The 22992-nt window shown below is 41.4% G+C and overlaps 1 protein-coding gene across 2 annotated transcripts in view; it reads right to left on the bottom strand.

Annotated features, from left to right (window-relative positions):
• Nucleotides 1-1024: 1024 nt before the first annotated feature.
• The window catches only part of sult2st3 (sulfotransferase family 2, cytosolic sulfotransferase 3), a 29493-nt gene continuing 7525 nt past the window's right edge, over nucleotides 1025-22992 (bottom strand). For both annotated transcript variants that reach the window (XM_034175322.1, XM_034175321.1), the window contains exons 2-6: nucleotides 19189-19397; nucleotides 14440-14566; nucleotides 13418-13512; nucleotides 5292-5472; nucleotides 1025-1618 (exon numbers count right to left, since the gene is read on the bottom strand). In XM_034175322.1, the coding sequence (XP_034031213.1) occupies nucleotides 1503-1618; nucleotides 5292-5472; nucleotides 13418-13512; nucleotides 14440-14566; nucleotides 19189-19397 (728 nt within the window). In that variant the 3' untranslated portion in view covers nucleotides 1025-1502. The remainder of the gene's footprint in view (nucleotides 1619-5291; nucleotides 5473-13417; nucleotides 13513-14439; nucleotides 14567-19188; nucleotides 19398-22992) is intronic.

The raw sequence follows: 22992 nt of genomic DNA, 5'->3' as shown, positions 1-22992 counted from the left end.
TGGCTTTTTTGTCCATTTTAAAGCATTGGACATCATTGTAGATGAACAGCCTATAATTTTTTGCACCTGCGTATAAGTTTTCCCCTCTCCAATCAACTTTTTAATCAAACTATGCTGTTCTTCTGAACAATGTCTTGAACATCCCATTTTCCTCAGGCTTTCAAAGAGAAAAGCATGTTCAACAGGTGCTGGCTTCATCCTTAAATAGGGGACACCTGATTCACACCTGTTTGTTCCACAAAACTGTCAAACTCACTGACTGAATGCCACACTACTATTATTGTGAACACCCCCTTTTCTACTTTTTTTTTACTAATTGCCCAATTTCATAGCCTTAAGAGTGTGCATATCATGAATGCTTGGTCTTGTTGGATTTGTGAGAATCTACTGAATCTACTGGTACCTTGTTTCCCATGTAACAATAAGAAATATACTCAAAACCTGGATTAATCTTTTTAGTCACACAGCACTACTATTATTCTGAACACTACTGTATAATCAGCCTAGTTCTACTGTCGTACAGGCTAGGTAGGTGATGGCTGAAATTATAAAGACAAATTTCAAAGGCTCTCTGAAATAATCTCATGAAGGCGCTTTCCACAGATGGGTATTTTTTTAAATGTTGGTTCTTTCAGACTGTCCGAGGGTTCTGAACACAGCATCAAAGACACGCACAAAGTTCAGGGGAAGACAAGAAGCGAATTCTGCAACAAGGAGTAACAGGAAGACAGAGGACGGGAATGAGAATGAGAGGAACAGTAGTAGCCACTAAACCAGTATTGATCAGTGTGTCTGATATTTATTTTGTGTATTTGTATTTATATTTGCAACCTGTTTTACTTTTTAAATACTTTAGACACTCTGTGTGCTTCTTACTCTGTGTACTGCTATACAATGCTGCCGGAACCTCAATTTCCCTGAGGGAGTCTTTCCAAAAGATCAATAAAGTTCTATCTAATATAATCTAATCTAAGTTATGAGAAGAAGAAAACATTTTAATTTCTAATAAAAGCACAACAACAAAAAATATTAACCAGTTTCATTTCATTTTTCTTTTTTCCATTTTAGGATTAGTGAAATTCCAGTAAAAACACTGCATATGAATAAAAAAAAAAAAAAAACTAATCAGATTATTTCTGTGGCTTTCCTTAGAGTTTCTTTTTCAGTTACATATAAATTACAAGAACAGATTTCTATTGAGAAACATTTACAATAAGAAAAAAATATATATTTATGCTCTTTAATTTCATAGCATTTAGGCTTTCGTGCATAAGGCAGAATGTGTTTGTCAGTCTTATTAATCATTGTTAGTCAAGAATGTGCAACATGTTAGAGCAGCTGGGCCGACTTCAGAGATGCTGCTGGATACAGGGTTAGTCATGATGCTAAGAGGTGGATGAAGGAGCAGGACGAAGTATCGTCTCTCAGCAGCTGGACAGACGCAGGTGTTGATTTTATTTCCGCTGCTCTCTCTTCGTTTCTGTCCGTGTCATGGCTGATGGTCATTTTAGGTCATAGAACAGTGAATCGGTCTCTCCCTCCAGCTCTTCCAGAATGATTGCCGAAAACTGAGTCAGCTGATCCGGGCTGAAGTGGTTTTTCCAATCTCCAGAGATTCCTGTTAAAAAGACACAGCCATAAAAAAATCATAGAAACCATAAAGTCAAATCACACAAAAATATAGAAAAGTAAACACATTTTAAAGCAAAGAAATTCTGCAAAGACATTTCTTTTTGACAAATCATCCAAACGTCACGCACAGACACAATGCTAAAGAACCTTGTATTCATCTTAATAATCTAAAAACTAATAGCAGCTATTGCATTTGCAAAAACTTTTAAAAAACACTAAAAAGATCTTAGTATCTCAAATGTATTAATAATTATAAGTCAAGTATTTGACCATTTTTCTTAATATCCATAAATTTACATGTTAAGAAATATTCTTGGTTATCTTATGCAATTTGTAAAAAGTTCATTCATTCATTCATAAATTTTCTGCCATTTATCCGAGTCTAGGTCACACTGGCAGCACACCAAGCAGCTCATCCCACACTTCCCTGTTGTTGGTCAAGTTCTCTAACTCTTCCTGATGGGATCCCGAGGCCTTCCTGAGCCAGCTGGGAGATTTAATCCCTCCAGGTTGTCCTAGATGCCTGGATAACGGGGGGGGGCATCCTCACCAGATACCCAAACCACCTCAGCTGACTCTTTTCAATGCAAAACAGCAGAGGTTCTACTCAGAGTCCCTCCCCGATATTCAAGGTTTTCACCCTGTCCCTGAGTATGAACCCAGATAACCGACGCTCTCATTTCCGCTGCTGGTATCCATGACCTTGTTCTTTCGGTCATGTCACATTTAGTAATTTTGTACCAAATGGTTTATTTGTTTATTTATTAGGATCCCTATTCTCTTCCTGGGGTCGACACAGATTTACAAACACAATGAACATAAATCAAAAATGCATTCGAGTATAACAGTAAAATAAATAAGTAAATAAATAAAATAAAATAAAAAGTAAAAAAATTCCAATCAAATTAATCATCATACATGGTGAAGTCTATACACATACAACCCCAATTCCAACAAAGTTGGGAGGTTCTGTAAAATGTGAACAACAGAATACAATGATTTGCAAATCCTCTTCAACCTATATTCAATTGAATACAACACAAAGACAAGATATTTAATGTTCAAACTGATAGACTTTGTTGTTTTTGTGCAAATATTTGCTCATTTTGAAATGAATGCCTGCAGCACATTTCAAAAAAGTTGGGACGGGACAACAAAAGACTGGAAAGTTGATGAATGCTCAAAGAACACCTGTACTCGCTGAAACAGGTGAGTGTCATGATTGAGCATCCCCAAAAGGCTCAGCCGTTCACAAGCAAAGATGGGGTGAGGATCACCACTTTGTAAACAACTGCATGAAAACATAGTCCAACAATTTAAGAACAATGTTTTTCAATGTTTAATTGCAAGGAATTTAGGGATTCCATCATCTACAGTCCATAATATAATCAGAAGATTCAGAGAATCTGGAGAACTTTCTACACGTAAGCAGCAAGGCCGAAAACCAACATTGAATGCCCGTGACCTTAGATCCCTCAGGCGGCACTCCATTAAAACCTGACATCATTGTGTAAAGGATCATACTGCATGGGCTCAGGAACACTTCAGAAAACCATTGTCAGTTAACACAGTTCGTCGCTACATCTACAAGTGCAAGTTAAAACTCTACCATGCAAAGCAAAAGCCAAACATCAACAACATCCAGAAACACCGCGGCCTTCTCTGGGCCCAAGCTCATTTGAAATGGACAGACGCAAAGTGGAAAAGTGTGCTGTGGTCTGATGAGTCCACATTTCAAATTGTTTTTGGAAATCATGGACGTCGTGTCCTCCGGATAAAAGAGGAAGAAGACCATCCAGATTTTTACCAGCGCAAAGTTCAAAAGCCAGTATCTGTGATGGTATGGGGGTGTGTTAGTGTCCATGGCATGGGCAACTTACACATCTGTGATGGCACCATCAATGCTGAAAGGTACATCCATGTTTTGGAGCAACACATGCTGCCATCCAAGCAACGTCTTTTTCAGGGACGTCCCTGCTTATTTCAGCAAGACAATGCCAAGCCACATTCTGCACGTGTTACAACAGCGTGGCTTCATAGTAAAAGAGTGCAGGTACTAGACTGACCTGCCTGCAGTCCAGACCTGTCGCCCATTAAAAATGTGTGGCACATTATGACGCGCAAAATACGACAACAGAGACCCCGGACTGTTGAACAACTGAAGTCGTACATAAAACAAGAATGGGAAAGAATTCCATCTACAAAGCTTCAACAATTAGTGTCCTCAGTTCCCAAACGCTTATTGAGTGTTGTTAGAAGGAAAGGTGATGTAACACAGTGGTAAACATACCACTGTCCCAGCTTTTTTGAAACATGTTGCAGGCATCCATTTCAAAATGAGTAAATATTTGCACAAAAACAATAAATTTTATCAGGTTGAACATTAAATATCTTGTCTTTGTGGTGTATTCAATTGAATATAGGTTGAAGAGGATTTGCAAATCATCGTATTCTGTTTTTATTTACATTTTACACAATGTCCCAACTTCATTAGAATTGGGGTTGTATGAAAAAAATAGTCTATATATGTGTAACGGTACACCAACAGATTAAACCCAGATTACTTGTTGTGTTAATAAATGCAGTTTTAGAAGTTTAAAAAAAAAAAAACATTAATTTGAAGTGAGTTTGATATGATCAGGTAATAAATTCCATTCATTCATACCCCTAAAGATGACAGCATTCTTAATGGAATTAGTTCTAACTACAGGTAGTGCAAAGTTTCCCTCCACAGCATGTCTAGTTATGTATCTATGATGTTCTGAACTAAAAGAAAAATTCCTAAACAAAATACAAGGTGACTTAGTGACTATCTATTTTGAATAATCTGTAATTTATTTATCATTTCTCCAGTGGCATTTGACCAAACTGCTGCGCAATAGTCCAAGTATACTAATATTAATGCTTTAATAGCATAATTTGTTGTGCTTAAAAACCTTGCATGTCTTCTCATAATCGATATACCCCTGCCCATTTTTACAGAAATATTATTTATATGTTTTTTCCATGACAATTTTGAGTCTACCAAGCTTGTTCTCATGTACTTGATTTATTGTCATATTATTAATTTTAATGTTTAATACAGGGTTTTCCATAATAACCTAACTGGAGCCAATAATCATACAGTTAGTCTTTATTGTATTTAACACTAGCTTGTTAGATGTTACCCAGTCAACTACATTGTGCAGTTCCATATTTAAAACAGTTTCTAATTCATTGCATGAGCGTGCTGCTGTATAAATGGTTGAATCATCAGCATACATTACGACACTAGTTTTATCTAAAATATATGGTAAATCATTCATGAAAATTGTAAATAATAATGGACCAAGGCAACTTGCCTGACCAAATGGTCATTGGCAAATGTCTATCATGAACCTTTTTAATGAAGTTTGTACAGTAACTTCATAGCTGTTTTTTTTTAATGAAATCTGTTTCATAGTTGTCACTGACAAAAACAAATATCAAATGCAAGAGTTGGTTTTTTTTGTTTGTTTATTTTTTTTTACAAAAATTATACTTTTCTTGCATGGGATAATTAAAAATTGTACATTTTGTGAAAAAAATCTGTCAAATTAGCATGTTAAAAATGCATTTAAAAAGCATGTCATGATTTCTTCACATTTTCAGGGCAAACGTGATGCCCACAGCAGCCTCACCTTTCCTGAAGAATGAAGACTTGCTGTGGTTCATGAGCTCCTCTGGGACCAGAGAAAAATTGGACATCACGTTGGACTTCATGTTGTTGAATTTGCAGTGCTCTGCTATCTTCTCAATCACGTCTTCATTCAGGCTTTTGTCCAGGAACTTGGAAATGCTCTTTAGAGATCCAGCCAGATCCTAGAACACAAACAGCAGACTGGCATAAGTGAGTATAAAAAATGAATGAATGAATCTGCAGCTCTATTCAGCCTTGCAGCACTAACGCTGTGAGGATCTGTGTTTCTTCCTGTTCTGCTAACCTCTATACAGGACAACACACCTGTTAAATATTTTTCTTCTATATATAACTGGTTATAAAGTCATTTTCACATAAAGAAATAACTAGAATGTAAATATGGTTAAAATAGCGAGTCTGTTGTGTGAACCAGCTGGCTTCTGCGCTGCACTTGTATAAGTCTTAGTGCGCATTAACTAAACACAGATTTGTTAAACAAGAAACTATAAAAAAAATTCTTTGATTCACAAAGTTTTTCATGCAGATTTTAACTGTGAAGGAGCAGATTTAAAAAAAAAAGTCCACAATAAACTCTTGATCACATAATACGAGTGAAGCACTGCACAGTGGTGCGAAGCGCGCTCATGGTACAGGGAGTCCCAAACAGGAAGTACCAAATTTTGAGTCCATAGTGAAACAGGAAATGTCAAATGTCAAGCACTTCCTGGATCGACACTTTCTGGGTTGACAGACGAGATCCCATGGAATTTTGCGGGAACTCAGTAGCAAGTTCACACTGAAACAGGAAGTGCCAAATTTTGAGTCCACAGTGACACAGGAAATGTCAAATGTTGAACATTTCCTGGCATGGGTGGAGCTAGAGTGAAGGCCAGGGTTGCGCTGGACTCCCCTGAAATCTGATTGGACACAGATGATTGACATGTCACAGCACCACACGTCTGGTTGAAAAGAGCTGCATTTTGAAATTACTGTCACATTGACTGCTAGGTTCCTCCTGTCCAGTAGTTGGTGCTGTGTCCCACAAAAAGTTCTAATCCACCTTAGGGCCCAGTCCCACTGGCGTTTAGGAGGATTTGCGTATGGATTGTGCACAAACTTGGCTCATATTCGCTTAACATCCGCAATATGCGTGAAACATGCTTGTATGAGTCGGCCGACACCCGCACATGTCCGCAATTATTCACAGAGGCATGTTTTTCCATTTCCAGGATTTTTGAGCTGCACAAAATTTTGGCTGCGGATGACATCCGCCTTACATACTCCATACATACTCAGTACATACACAAACACACTCTATGCGCTGTATATCCGCCGTCATCTGCTGATATCCGCAACTGACTGATTTATGGCTTGGCGGCGGACTGGGACAGTGTGTAAAAAGGATATTTTGCATGCCCATCATGTCCACATCACAAACTAAAATAAGTTGTAGCAACTGCATACAGATTGGCCATGAATAAAGCGTTTTTATTACGCCTGCTTTGCATCTGATTTGCGGCGGATGCAAATCAGATGCTCTGTGTTCACAGCTGGATGCCGTTCTTTGTTCTACCGGCTGCCGCGCACTCTGTGCTGGATGCTGCGTATATAAAATAATTACTATGTGGTGGATTAATCATTTTATTGTGCAAATTCGCTTTTGAAAATGGCTCTAATCACCTCCTGAATTACAGAGGAAGCTGCAGCTGGGTCGTTCGCGTGTGCACGCGCGTGTCAACGGCTCAGCTGCAGAAAGCATTTTGAGATGTCTAAAAAGGTAATTATTTGACTTGTTTACATTGTCAAGGCTTGATAAAACAGTTGCGTGTTTTTTCCTTCTTGTCTGCAGCTGTTAAAGTATTTATTCCTATGTTTATAACAGATTTAACTTCTTGTTATAATCGTTCAGACGAGCTGCGCTCTGATGCGATCCGCTGACGTCACCACTCGCCTTGTTCACTGCTTATTTACTCCAATCAACTTGTCCAAGTCTAGCAAATGCTCCAGAGGCTGTATTGTTGGTGTGAATAGTAATGCTGAAAGGCCTGAGTGCGCTTCTTTTATGACCGCAATGCAGATGCCGTGCACGCGCAACGCGTGCGTGATGCATTCATAATACACCTGTAATACTGCCGTGATAATCACAATGCGTCGGATCTGTTTCCTCACTACATGCGTTATACAACCGTGACTGTTCATAATATATTCACTATATATTATTAATATATCTGTAATTCATACTGGGAGATTTGTCATTTTTGGCCATTTTTGTTGCGGATGACAACAAATGCCCGTGATTTGTGTACTCAATTCATGCGCAACTAATCATCTCCCCAGTGGGACCAGGTCCTTAGCAGAAGAAGAAAAATGTTTGCTTCAGATTTGAACTGAACACGTCGCTTGCACACCAAACTTATATTGGTGAGTAAATGACATATTTTATGCCAGAAATGAGGTCCAGGTTGTTAAAAACAGCATTTCTCCTTTAATTTGGGTTGTCTTATATATGCGTGTGTCTCCAGTGATTTTTAAACGAGCAGGCAGCTGTTGATTAAATAACTTCTTAATTCTGCTGTCTGAAGTACTTAAATAACCTCTTAATTTTGCTCTCTGAGTGACACCAGGATGATGGATGCATTTCACTTAAAATACCAGAGGTTCTGAACTGTACTTAAAAGTACTGGAACACTTACCCCACAATAAGTAGGGGTGGGCAAACTACGGCCCGCGGGCCACATGCGGCCCGTTTGCCTTTTTCATCCGGCCCGCCAAAGATTGGTACAGAATTGCTCAAATCAAATATCATAATTGTGACAACATTCATTTGACCTGTTCCTGTAATACCTGATCATTCCACCAGGTGGCGCATTACATACAGTGACGCATTGACTTGATTTTGCCAAGCCGTGCTACTCTGTTATCACTCTGCTGCTGTTGTGAACCCATCGGCAGCAATGAGTGGGCTAAAGAAAAGAAAAGTCGACAGTGAGTGCCGAGTGTTTAATAAGGAATGGACAACTAAATATTTTTTCACTGAAGTCCGGTCAAAGGCTGTATGTCTTGTTTGTCAAGAAACCGTCGCGGTTTTTAAGGAATACAACATCAGGTGTCACTTTTCCACCAAGCATGCTAATTATGCTAACAGCCAGTCAATGCAAGAAAGGACAGCTACTGCACAGCGGTTGGCAGCTAGTTTGCAGGCTCAGTAAAACACCTTTACCCGGCAAACTGCCATCCAAGAATCAAGCACGAAGGCAAGTTATTTACTGGCATTCAAATTAGCAAAGACCAGTAAGCCTTTCTCCGAAGGGGAGTTTCTCAAAGAGTGCATGGTAGAGACAGCAGCTACTTTGTGTCCTGAGAGCAAGAACAAATTTGAAGAAATAAGCTTATCACACAGGACAGTGACTCGCTGTGTTGAGCTAATTGACGAAGATTTAGCTAGCAAGCTAAACAAACAAGCAGAGTCATTTACATTCTATTCTTTGGCACTGGATGAAAGTAATGACATGAAGGACACCGCTCAGCTTTTAATTTTTATCAGAGGGATTAATGATAATTTTGAGATAACGGAGGAGTTTTTGGCCATGGAATCCCTGAAGGGAAAAACGAGGGGAGAGGATTTGTATAACAGCGTGTCGGCGGCCATGAAAAGGCACAAGCTACCTTGGAGTAAGCTCGCCAACGTTACCACAAATGGATCGCCAAATCTGACTGGAAACGTCGGATTGCTCAAAAGAATCCAGGACCAGGTGAAAGAGGACAACCCTGAGCAGCGTGTAAATCTGTATTGCAGCTTGACCACGTAGTGAAGCCAGTTGTAAAACTCGCAAACTTTATTCGAGCGAGGGGACTTCAGCATCGTCAGTTTATTAAGTTTCTTCAAGAAACTGATGCCGATCACCAGGACTTGCTTTACCACTCCAATGTCCGCTGGTTAAGTTTGGGGAAAGCATGTCAACGAGTGTGGGAGCTCAAACAAGAGATTATCTCATTTTTGGAGCTACTTGAGAAAGCTGACGATTTTCCTGAGCTGAGTGACACAGATTGGCTTTGTGATTTAGCTTTTGCTGTGGACATACTGACATACATGAACGAGCTGAACGTGGAGCTACAAGGCAAAGACCAGTTTGTGCATGAAATGTACACAAACGTCAGAGCCTTCAAAACCAAGCTCACCTTATTCTCAAAGCAAATGTCAAACAAGTCATTCGCTCATTTCCCCACACTGGCGACACTGAAAGAGGCCCCTCGACATGTGAAAAAATACAGGAAATCACTGGATGACCTGCATGCAGAATTCTGCCGTCGGTTCTCTGATTTTGGAAAAACTGACAAGTCACTTCAGCTGGTTTCATGTCCCTTCACACAAGATCCTGAAACAGTGCCAGAAGAGTTGCAGTTGGAACTGATTGAACTCCAATGTGACACTGTCATGAAGGAGAAGTTCAACTCTGTTAAACTGGATGAGTTTTATGCTTCATTAAGTGCAGCCACATTTCCAAACATCCAGAAGATGGCACAGAGGATGCTGGTGTTGTTTGTGTGAACAGACTTTTAGTGTGGTGAACACCAACAAAGCACCCCACAGATCCCAGCTGAGCGATGAACACCTCAGGTCTGTTCTGAGAATTGCCACAACAAAACTGACACCGGACTTTGATGCACTGGCAAAAACAGGTGATCAACAACACTGTTCCCACTAAAAGTTAATGTAAGTAATAACACTGTCATGCCTTTTTTATGTTTGATATGTATGCATCTGGTGCTGACTCAGCCCGTGTGTCAAATTTTAAAGTCAATGTGGCCCCTGAGCCAAAAGGTATCTTCCTTAAACTCAAACTGAAAGCAAATCTCTACAACTTGATAGAAATTAATAAAAAATATCAAATCCAGCTTCCTGATGAAGTGGTATAGAGGAGGATTTTCTTAAAAAGAAGACCTGAACATTCAGCTACAATTTCACAGAAAGTACATTTGAGATGAAAGTCTAGATTTGATGTTTTGGTGAAAGAAATGTTTGTATTTCTTCATAATTGATGTAAATAAAGTCCAAGACATTTTCAGTGACTTGGAAATGTTCATGTTTCCAACCCCTGACTTGTCTGATGAAAACTGGCAATAAAACTGATTATTATTTACAGGTATTATCAAGTTTTAGAGATTTGCTTTCAGTTTGAGCTTGAAGAATTTTAGAAATAAATCATTTTAGAAATTTTCTTTGACCCTTCGCCATGGAACATCAAGTCATGATAACTCCTTCATGCTTTGTCTGATTGACGTGAAACTTCACATGTGTGATGAGGGTCCCCTGAACACACTTGTCCAATCTGTTTATGCTCTGAGCGCCCCCTAGTGGATGAACAATCAACTTGTCATAACTCATTCATGCATTGTGAAACTTGAACTGTGTGAGTGTCTGATCCTGTATGCACCTGCCCACATCTGGTCATGCTCTGAGTATTATTTTAACTGCACTTGATCCCAAATACCATCAATACTCCTGACGGATGATGACAAAAACTAAGCAGCACTATATGACTACAGATATATGTGAACACACACACACTGATAGGTTGTATGACTCAACCATCCATCCTAGTGAAAACCCCAAGAAATATTTCATGTCCATAGCAAGGGGGCGCGGTGACGCGAGAGCCCGTACATGACTGGTTGCAGTCCTAGATCTTTATATGTTTTGTATATCTTGTATTTGAAATGCCATAAACAAATTAAAATGTGTGAAATACCAAGTGTTCCAATACTTTTGGAGGGCACTGTATCCTTAAATAAATAATGAATGTTTATGAGTTCAATGGTACAAATATTTTATGACGTGAAAGCTGGAACAAACCATTCAACTTGGCTTTGCCTCGTTGAATGGTTTGTTCCAGCTTTCACCGAATTAAATATTCGTTCCACTGAAATAATGTAAAAACATTCATTATTTGTTTTATATAACGGCTAAAACAGATCCTTGTCATTTTATATTATATTAATTTACAAACAACAGAAAAGTGACTTACATTTTGGTACCTCCTCAGTGCAGCGAACAAAATAACGTCAGAAATTATTCCAGCTTTGGTGCGTCACTGCTGCTTTGACATCAACAATCCAACACGACCTTTAAATAGGAGTCCAAAAATCATTCTGATGATGACATGCGCCATGCCGTGCACCAAATCATCGTCCGTCAGCAAAACAAACTCTGCCATGATTGTTTTAAAGCTAAGCACCGCCCGGCTTGTGTAAGTGTATGCGCGGTGCGCAGTGCACACATGTACTACCAAAAAAAAAGACTGTGTGGAACGTATGGAACCAAATTTGCACTCTAAATGGAACCAAACTGCACTCTAAGTGTAATGCAACACAAATGGGACAAATAATCCACGTCATGGGACATACAAAGCACCAATCAAATGACAAAGATCCACTCAACCGTTATATAAAACCTTATGATGTGGTATTATTACTGTTTTGTTTAAGAGTGTTTCATTTTCACTGTTGCTGCATACTATATTGGCCATATTGTACAGCCCTACTGTCAACTAGCTGAAAACTTGGAATATTAAAAAACAATCTGCTGAGGAGCCCTTCAATTGTCACTCTTCAAGGGGCAGAGATTGAAAGGGTCAAATCACTTAAATATCTAGGAATTTTAATTGATGACAACCTTAACTTTAAAGGACACGTTGAACAACTAAATGGGAAACTGAGACTGAAAATTGGTTTGTATTTCAGAAACAGGCTATGCTTTTCTTTTAATGCAAAAAAGAAACTCGTAGCTGCAACATTTTTACCAATTTTGGATTATGGTGACCTCATTTATATGAATTCCCCAACTCAAGTATTGAAACTATTAGACTCAGTCTACCATGCCTCTCTGAGGTTCATCACAAACTGTAAGCCTCGCACACATCACTGCGAACTTTACACATGTGTGGGCTGGCCAGCCTTGGATTCTCGTAGACTCACTCACTGGGGTATGTTCATTTATAAGGGTATTCTCCATCTGCTCCCCTCATATCTCTCTGAATATATTCAACCAAAAGTGGCTGGATTGTATCCCTTACGCTCTCAAGAATCACTGCTCCTGTCTGTACCAAGTGTCCGCACAGAAACTGGGAAGGTGGCATTTCAGTTTTCTGCCCCCACAACATGGAACACTCTACAGAAAGACTGGAAACTAAAGGAACTGGTTCCAATTGGCAATTTTAAACTTTTGCTCAAAGGTTTGGAAATGAAATCCATGATTTGTAAATGTTTTTAAATAGCTGTATTATTGTATGAAAATGTCTTTTATGTCTTGAAATTGTTGTGATCTGTGCTGTTGTCTTGGCCAGGACTCCCTTGAAAAAGAGATTAGTAATCTCAATGGGACTTTCCTGGTAAACTAAAAAATAAAAAATTAATTTACATCTACATTTAAAAAATGCTTAAAGTGGCAGGGGGTTAAGAGGGCTGTAATTAGGGGGGTCTGTGGGGTGGAGCCCCCCAGAAGCTGAAAGGCAAAAAAGAAAAATGCTTAAAAAGGTGGGGGTCCCCCAGAAGCTGAAAGGTTTTAGTTATGCTCATGCTCCCAAGACCCATTTTACAAAAAAAAGTCTGAAGGACCTAAATGACATGGTGAGATGCTGAAGAGCTTCGCTTGTTCATGTCCACGACATATACATATTAATATACTGCAAATCCAGGAACAACAAACTATAAAACTGCCACCATCCAAAGAATGACAAATACTGTAATTTTAGGTCATACTGTCCACCCTCACTTCAACACTTTCTGCCTTTTTCAGTGTTTTGTATTTTGTAATATAAATGCTTTTTCCACAGATATCTAAAATTAAATTGATAAGAGCAAGATTATTGGTATATCTCTAAAAAAAAGCATGCACATTTAGGCTGACATGAATATGACACCATAGTCATGTTCTGAAAATGGAAAAGCCTTCTTTGGTTCCATAAACAATAAACACTGCCACCAGGTGGTTACTGTGGTAAGTGCAAGATTGTGTGACAAGACAAACACTGACATTCCATTTTAGGATCCACCCGAAAAATTCTGTTATTAGATTTAAAAAAATAAATCCCCACTGGCCCTAAACGGGACTGGAGATGAGTCTTTTACCTGAACAAGTTCTTCATATGTGATGTACATGATTCTGTCTGTGAGGTCTGTGTGTCTCCAGCTCTTCACGTGGTCCGTCCATTTTCCAAACAACACTGCACAAAAACAGCCAGTTATCGAAATACAAAGAACCACTGATTCTACCATTCTGCTTCTACAAAAGAAGACTGCAAATTAATTCCATTTCAATTCGGTTTGTTTCATTTATACAGCACCAAATCACAACAAAGCTGCCTCAAGGTGCTTCACATGTGTAAGGTCTAAACTTTCCAACCCCACTGTGCAAACACACAGGCAACAGTGGTAACGAAAAACTCCCTCTGATGATGTTTTTCAGAAATATTCAGCTGGTGATGGACATTTATAAGCGTGCACAAAGCTGAGCTTCCTCACTTTGTCAGTGTGATGTATGACACACCAGATTAGGCTAAGCATCAGCTGGTCAAACTGATGTCAATGTCTCGCTGGACCAAGAACCATCATTTTGGTTTTGTCCAAGTTTAAAAGTAAGAAACTGCTAGACATGCAGCTTTTCAATGACGCAAGGCAATCCTCTAAGGATTTTATGTGTATAAGATTAACAGCAGTTATCCGCATGTACAACTGAGTATCATCAGCATAGCAATGAAAGTAATCTCGTAACGCCATAGTATGTGTGTAAGAGGTGCTATATAAAGGAAAAGAAGCAGGGGCCTAAGATGGACCCCTGTGGAACCCAATATTTAATGGCAACGTTTGAGGTAACGCTATTATACAGGAAACAGTGAGAGTGACTGATTAGGTAAGATGTCAACCATGTAAGGACATTCCCAGCAATCCCAAAATGATTCTCCAGCCTATCGAGTAGAATACAAGGAGTTTAATAGATTGTTAATTCAAATGAAGCCAAAAAGGAGCCGTGATTATGTGCTAATTTTAACTGCAAGCTGCTCATAGTTTCCTTTTGTTATTATTATAATTGTAACATTATTATTTTTGCTTCCCACTTGTATAAATGTTTAATGAGTGATGTGAACTCTGACCTCTTCCCTCCAAAAACTTATCCATGAACTCGTCAAAAGTTCCAGGATCATCCAGGAATGTGGCCATTTGGTGGAAATAGAAGGACGACACCATCACATCCTTCGGATTTCGCATTACATAGATAGCCTGCCACAAAGACAAATCAGGAAAATAGGTATTAAATATCAGCTGAACAAGAAAATGTGTGGTGATGACACAAAATGTGATTTTCATATTAGGAATTTTATGACATTCCTGAGAAATGAGTCCGGATACAGAAGGAGAAACTGTACGTGTTTATAATTATTTAAAAGATCAAAGCAGCCAATGTGATGTTTTAAACAATAAAATTTAATGGAATACGTATCTTTCAAGAAAGGCCCAAACATTCTGCCAATTTCGCTGAACATGTAATGTTCGTGTGCCCTAAAAACATTCTGAGGAGAAAAAAGTTTATACTAAGAGTGGTTACATTCTTATTGTGATTCTTCCCAAAAATGTCAATCAGCTGAGCTCTCACACTTTGTTGAGATTTACCGATAATGATCTCTCAGTTACAGGCGCACCATTCGGCAAAAGTCCTGAAAAGTACACCCCCCCCTCCCTTTTTTTGTGCATCTGACATCAACTTGTTGTTGGTGTTTAATCCCCCCCCCCCCCCACACACACACAATAAATTTCCCCAATTTATGCAGTTTCCCCTGGGATGAATAAAATATTCTGATTCTGATAAAATGTTCCATTTTAATGGAGAAAAAGGCCGACAGGCTGACCTCCTCCAGCCTCAGAGGACAAGGCTTAGAACTGTGGGTGAGCGCGCCTTCTGCTCAGCTGCTCCCACTCTGTGGAATGCTCTCCCTCACCATCTAAGGGCACTACAGACTGTGGATTGTGGCTTAAAAACTCATATTTTTTAGAAAAGCTTTCAACTGACTGTTTTCAGAATCAGAATCAGAATCACCTTTATTGGCCAAGTATCTAAAAGAATACAGGGAATTTGACTCCGGTTTGAATGAGCATGTATAAATATACACTAAACGCAAAATAATTCACAGTAAAAAAGTCAGAATATGCAAATAAATGTGCAATTAAAAATGTGTGCAAAGGAGAAACAGAAACCGTTTTAATTATGGCCTCTCTGTACCTTTGTTTTAGTTATGTATCTTATCTGTGCTTTACTTTAATGTCTCTTAGATGTTTTTCTGTGCTTTTTTATCTTTATGGCTGTAGCACTGTAGCATCATTTATGTTGGGATGATGGTTTCCGTGGGATCTGACAGCTCGGTTTTGACCTCCTCTTCATGAACCCGGGACAAGGCGTCAGATCTTTGGTTCTTGGTCCCGGGGCGGTAGGTGATTTGGAAGTCAAAACGCCCGAAGAACAATGACCAGCGGGCTTGCCTGGGGTTCAGACGCTTGGCGGTCCGGATGTACTCCAGGTTCCAATGGTCCGTGAAAACCGTGAATGGAACCGCAGCTCCCTCCAACAGGTGTCTCCACTCCTCAAGAGCCTCTTTCACCCACATCATAGTTTCGCTCAGCCGGGGTCAACCTGCGGGAAAAATAGGCACAGGGGTGGAGGACCTTGTCGGACTCCCTGCTCTGGGACAGCACGGCTCCAATCCCTGAGTCAGAGGCATCCACTTCAACTATAAACTGGCGGTTAGGATCGAGCTGCACCAGAACTGGCGCAGTAGAGAACCGGCGTTTCAACTCCCTAAACGCGGCTTTGCACTGATCCGACCAGGTGAAGGGGACTTTGGAGGAGGTCAGGGCTGTCAAGGGACTGACCACCTGACTGTAATCCTTAATGAACCTCCTTTAGAAATTTGCAAAGCCGAGGAACTGTTGCAGCTTCCTACGGCTTGTTGGTTGGGGCCAGTCTCTCACCGCCGCAACCTTGGCCGGATCAGGGGCGACGGAGTTGGAGGAGATTATGAACCCCAGGAAGGACAAAGAAGTGCAGTGGAATTCGCACTTCTCACCCTTTACAAACAGCCGGTTCTCCAGCAACCGCTGCAGGACCTGACGTACATGCTGGACATGGGTCTCAGGATCCGGGGAGAAGATGAGTATATCATCTAGATATACGAAGACAAACCGATGCAGGAAGTCCCGCAAGACGTCATTCACCAAAGCTTGGAACGTCGCGGGCGCATTGGTGAGGCTGAACGGCATGACCAGGCACTCAAAGTGACCTAAGGGGGTGTTAAATGCCGTCTTCCACTTGTCTCCCTTCCGGATCCGAACCAGGTGGTACGCATTCCTAAGATCCAATTTAGTGAATATTTGGGCTCCATGGAGGGGTGTGAACACCGAATCCAACAGAGGTAACGGGTATCGGTTGCGAACCGTAATTTTGTTAAGCCCTCTGTAATCGATGCATGGACGGAGTCCGCCGTCCTTCTTGCCCACAAAAAAGAAACCTGCAACCATCGGGGAGGTGGAGTTCCAGATCAACCCGGCAGCTAACGAGTCCCCGATGTAGGTCTCCATTGATTTGCGTTCTGGACATGAGAGGTTGTACAGCCTGCTGGAAGGGTACTCAACGCCCAGGATCAAATCAATGGCGCAATCGTATGGCCGGTGCAGATTCCCTTCCAACCCTGTGTCCACCAGTGCTGGGGCGTGAAGGGTTAGATCCTCACTCAGGATCGTGACTGGGATGCGTGTGGATTTATGGGGTTTCCCCACGTGAGTGTTATGACCCACCCTTAGCCCAGTCTCTAAGGGCGGGCGTTGTAGTTTAACCGCTTGGGGCAATTCCTCTGTATGTGCTCACTCGAGCCACAGAAAAAACACTCCCCGCGGGCCAGCCTCCATTGTCTGTCATCTGATTTGACTTTGGCCCTGCTCGTGTCCATGGCTTCGTCAGCAGGGGGAGCTGTTGCCACACGGAGCTCTCTGGCTGTGGAGCGTGGGGACGGCGGCACCCTTTCGGACCCGGAAGGAAGAGGGACGGCTTGTGCCCGGCCACGCCCTTTGCCCCACTCCCGACGATATTCCTCTAGTCGGTTGTCTAACCGTATAACCAGGTCGATAAGCCCGTCAAAATCCCGCGGTTCGTCCTTAGCCAGCAGATACTCCTTCAGGACCGGAGACAGTCCGTTTATGAAGGCAGCGCGGAGTGCAACCTTATTCCAGCGATGCGGAAGTCGACTGCATACTCGGCTGCACTCCGACGCCCCTGTCTCGTTGACAGCAGCACGTTCGAAGCAGTCTCGCCTCTATTGGGGTGATCAAACACTTGCTTGAACTCCCGCACAAACCCAGCATATGTTGTTAGGAGCCGTGAATTCTGCTCCCAGAGCGCCGTAGCCCAGGCGCGTGCCTCTCCTCAAAGCAGATTTATTACATAAGCCACCCGGCTTGCATCTGACGCGTACATGACGAGACGCTGTGAAAAGACGAGCGAACACTGCATTAAGAAGTCTGCACACGTCTCGACACAACCTCCGTACGGCTCCGGAGGGTTTATGTATGCTTCAGGGGACGGGGGGATGGGGTTCGTTGAACGACCACTGGAATGTCTGTATTTGGCACTCGGTCAGCAGGAGGAGGCGCTGTAGCAGCACCCTGTGTGTGCGCTTCCACCCGAGCGGTGAGAGCCTCCATCCTCCGATTGAGTATAACGTTCTGCTCGGTTAACAAGTCCAACCGAGCAGTGAAGATTTGCTGCAGCTCACCTAACACGCCTCCTGCTGGCGCCTGTGCACCTAGCGTTTCCATTGGTGGTTCATCCGATGGTTGACGCCTCTCGGGATCCATGACGTTGGCCGAGATATCCTGTTGGGAAAGTGTAGTGACACGGACCCACAACCGGGGGTGTAAATGAAAGGACAATGGATAAGCCAAAATATAACAATTTAATGTTGTAAACTGTGCACAACGGAATACAGACAAATGCAGTTTGAGAATGATAGTCAATTATACGAAAAGTGACGTGTGGGCAGGCTCGAGGATAGAAGACGTCCGTCCAGAGAAGAGCCGGGTCCCACACGGCTTCCACCGCCAACGGATCTGAAGAACACCGGAGCCGACAAGTCCTGAATCTCCAGGTGGCCACCGTCTCCAGCTGTCAGACCTGGTACTGCTGGCAGGAAGCAGAGACAGTTAATGGTGGGTGTGTGGATACACACCCAGTAAATCCTCATACACAGAAACAGTTCCTCCGGGAGGGAGCACCTCCACCTCCGAAATAGGAACACAATAGCAGCTCTTGTTAACCACTTATCTGGTTGGAGTGAGAGGCGAGGACGTCGATTCTCTCACAGATCGCCAACCCAGCTGAAAGTGCACCACAGGAAAATGGCTGCAAACAGATCACACATAAGTCACAGTTCAGACACAGCAGAGAATATTACCTAAGCGGTAGATGATATCTCGGCAGCGAGGTGGAGTTGCTGCCCGGTTTTTATGGTGATGTGGTGATGATGAGTGACAGCTGTCACTCCCGGTTGCTCCTACGCCCTCTCGTGCCTGAAGCCCGCACTTCAGGCAGGGCGCCCTCTGGTGGTGGACCAGCAGTACCTCCTCTTCAGCGGCCCACATAACAATTTATTTGATGTAAAGTGCATTTACAAATAAAATCTATTATTAGTATTGTTATCCTTAATCCCAGAGTTGCTCCTGGTGTGTAGTGAGCGCTTTGCATGGCAGCACCCTGACATCGTGGTGAATGCAAGGCATCATTGTAAAGCGCTTTGAGCTTCTGATTCAGATGGAAATGCACAATTTAAATGCAGACCATTTACTCTCCAACCACGAACCTTGGCTTTGGAAGTGTGGAAGGAAGCGGGCATTAGATGGTATGGCAAATGTGAAACAAATGCCCGAGGCGACGTTAAGTTATTCACGACCAATTCCAGTCTGCTCTCCTCCAGCCAGGGAACTCTGTCCCAGTTACAAATGGTCTGAACTGGTGTCAGATCTCCGCCATTCAGCACCAAGGGGAGGATCTCCTGCATCCACACTGTGCCTGCAAACATGAATGGAAAAATCATAAATGTAATTATTTTGCAAATTACATCACTGTTGCTATGGCAATTGTTCCACCTAGTAGAACAATACATACAATTTAATTTCAATTTATTTTCATTTATATAGCGCCAAATCACAACAAAGTTGCCTCAAGGCGCTTCACACAAGTAAGGTTTAACCTTACTAACCCCCAGAGCAAGAACACAGGCGACAGTGGTAAGGAAATGATGATAAAATAGTAAGACCCTTCAGCTGCTCGTTTGCACTCTTGGGTCACCACAGCAAATCCAAGGTGGATCTGCATGTTGAATTGGTTTTACACTGGATGCCCTTCCTGACGCAACTCCACATTAGATGGAGAAATGTGGCAGGGGTGGGATTTGAACCAGGAACCTGCCGCACCAAAACCAAGTGCACTAACAACTTGGCCGCCACCCAACCTCCCTCTGATGATTTGAGGAAGAAACCTCAAGCAGACCAGACTCAAAGGGGGCGACCCTCTGCTTGGGCCATACTACCGACACAATTGACAAAAACAAATGTACAGGAAATTTTGGGCGTCCATGCACAGGATGAGAGGCTTGCAGAAAAACACACCACCCCTCTGGATGGAGCTGCACCTCAAACAGAGAGAAAGAAAAAAAAACAGAATCAGGCATCAGAAAACAACAAATATATTATAATTTGTCAGCATTACGCAAAAAGAAAAACCCTAGGCTTCACTAACAGATCCAGAATTTAGATACAGTTGAGGCTGCGGCACACGCCGTTTACTAATAAAATCAATTTAAAAGGGTAAAAAGCATAGAAACATACTATGCCAGTATGCTAGCCATACGAAAGGTAAAATAAGTGCATCTTATGTCTGGACTTAAAAGTCTCCACAGAATCTGACTGATTTATTGATGCTAAATGTGTTCAGTTTGGGCCCAACAACCTTGGAGATAAAGTATATAAATAATGAATACTTAGGAGTGCAACAGAAAGAATATTGAAAGTTGAAAGATGGAATACACAAAGATGTTTTATTTGTTTTATATGACACCTCAATAGATTTCCATCCATTTGACATTTCTTCTTGCAGCAGAAGGCTGAGGGCAGCGGGACCCAGTTCACTCCATGAAGATGTCCCCGCCAACATGACGGCTGCTGGATTTAGCGTCCTCCTATCATGAAAGCAGTTCTATGAGATGCCAATGGAGATGTGTCATCTTGTTAAATGACAAGCACCTCGCGTCATCATGAAGACCTGCAATAGTGCGAAATGCTTTGGAGAAAAATGCATGGACCGTACCAGCAATGTACGCTCGTGATGTCAGCCATGCAATGGCACAAATAATGAATGTCACGTGAGACAGAATCCACCACTCAAATGAAAGGTGTCAGTCATTAATTTTCTGTGCCCGTTTACTCCAATCAAAGGTCACCGGGCTGGAGCGTATCCCAGCAGCCACCAGCCATGAGGCAGGGTGCATGCTGGGTAGGGTGCTAGTCTGATGCAGGATCACATACAGTGGTGGGCACAGTTCCGCTAATCCACTAACTACTAATTATTGAAGCTAATGTTTTCAATATCAGATTAGCTTTTTAGATAATTTTGAAAACCATCATCGGACCAATTATCTTCCAATAAGATTTAGCCTGATAATTTTTAGATCACTAACACGTTTTTGCAGATTTGTCTAGACAAGGGTGCCCCCTATCTTCAATGTTGTTCGCGATAGTGATAGAGCCCCTGGCTATTGCTTTGAGAGCTGCTGATGGATATTCTGGAATTTTCAGAGGTAATATGGAACACAAGGTATCACTGTACGCTGACGATCTCTTATTATATATATCAAATGGGAAGGAATCTCTACCAGTTATACTATCAATATTGCAAAATGTTGGTATAATATCTGGCTATAAAATAAATTTTTCTAAAAGTGTGTTATTCCCAATTAAGGGAATGGACCAGCAACATTCCAGCTTCATAAATTCATACCCATTCACAGTTTCTAAAAAATTTAAATATCTAGGAATCATTATTACACAAGATTTTTCTAACCTTTTTAAACATAATATATCAAGTTTGCTTGAGTGAATAAAATCAGATTTTGACAGATGGGTTAACCTTCCAGTTTCTTTGGCAGGACGAATTAATGTTGTGAGGATGAGTGTTTTACCAAAATTTCTATTTGTATTTCAATGTTTACCGATTTTCATTTCAAAAACATTCTTCAAAAAATTAGACGGCTTGATTTCTCATTTCATTTGGAACAAGAAGACTCCTAGAATCAAGAAATCTTTTCTGCAGAGACCAAAAACACTCGGGGGCATGGGGTTGCCTCGCTTTCAGTTATATTATTGGGCTTGTAATATTCGTTCTTTGTCTTTTTGGTGTGGTGGACCAGGGGTCGACTGGTTGAGATGGAAAATCATAGCTGTCACCCATCTTCACTACGGGCACTGGTCTATTCTTCTGTTAAGACATCTATTTCGAAAGTGAAAAATGTAGTTGTTAATCATTCAGTAAAAATTGGCGCCAGTTTAGGAGACACCTCGGTTGGAAGATGAGTTCAGTGCTTGCTCCAGTAATGGGTAATCATGAGTTTGCCCCAGGGCATATAGGTACATCTTTTAAGCAATGGGAAACTAAAGGGATACACTGTGTTTGTGACCTTTTTATACAAGGCACTTTTGCTAATTTTGATCAACTAAAAGAGAAATATAACATTAACAGGGGAGATTTCTTTAAATTTTTACAAGTCCGCAGCTTTGTGAAGGAGATGTTTCCCTCTTTTCCCGGTCGACCCCCTGAATACGAGTTGAACTCAATTATTTTAAATGACCCACTGACAAAGGGCTCAATTTCTAAGGTCTATAATGATCTGTCAGATATGGAATATCTGCCCTCTCTAGGCCACCTGAAGGAAGCTTGGCAAAAGGACCTTGGAGTAAACATATCGGACTCCCAATGGAACAAGGCTCAGGATAATGTCCACTCATCTTCAATCTGCGCTCGACACGGATTATTGCAATTTAAAGTTTTGCATAGACTTCATCTGTCCAAGCAACATTTGACTAAAATGTTTCCTGGGACAGACCCATCATGTGACCGTTGTGGCCAGAGTCCGGCCTCATTGGCTCATACCTTTTGGAGCTGTCCAAACATCTATAATTACTGGACAATGGTATTTCAGATGCTCTCTGAGATTTGTCATATACGTTTAGTCCCAGACCCGGTTCTTGCCTTATTTGGTGTTGCCCCAATTACAACTAATCTTTTAATTAAACAACTGTAATAAAATTTGTGGTGCTTCTGGCTAAAATATTAATACTGTTGAATTGGAAGCAAAAGAACCCACCCTCCTTTACTAATTTATTACTGGATATAATGAAACATGTACAATTAGAAAAAATTAAATTTGAGCTGAAAGGCAAGGTGGACACATTCTACGGGATATGGCAACCGTTCCTAGATTACTTTAACAGGTAAAGTGAATTATATTTGTGATAGATGACCTGCCCCCACTCTCATTCTTTCTCTCTTTCTTCTCTTCTTTCTCTTTTCTTAACTCTCTGTATTTTTTTTATTTGTTCCTAACTTTGTA

The sequence above is a fragment of the Thalassophryne amazonica genome, chromosome 7, assembly GCF_902500255.1.
Source record: "Thalassophryne amazonica chromosome 7, fThaAma1.1, whole genome shotgun sequence".
Taxonomy (NCBI): Eukaryota; Metazoa; Chordata; class Actinopteri; order Batrachoidiformes; family Batrachoididae; genus Thalassophryne; species Thalassophryne amazonica.
Note: the sequence above shows the minus strand (reverse complement) of the source record. Positions and strands in the feature narration are given on the sequence as shown.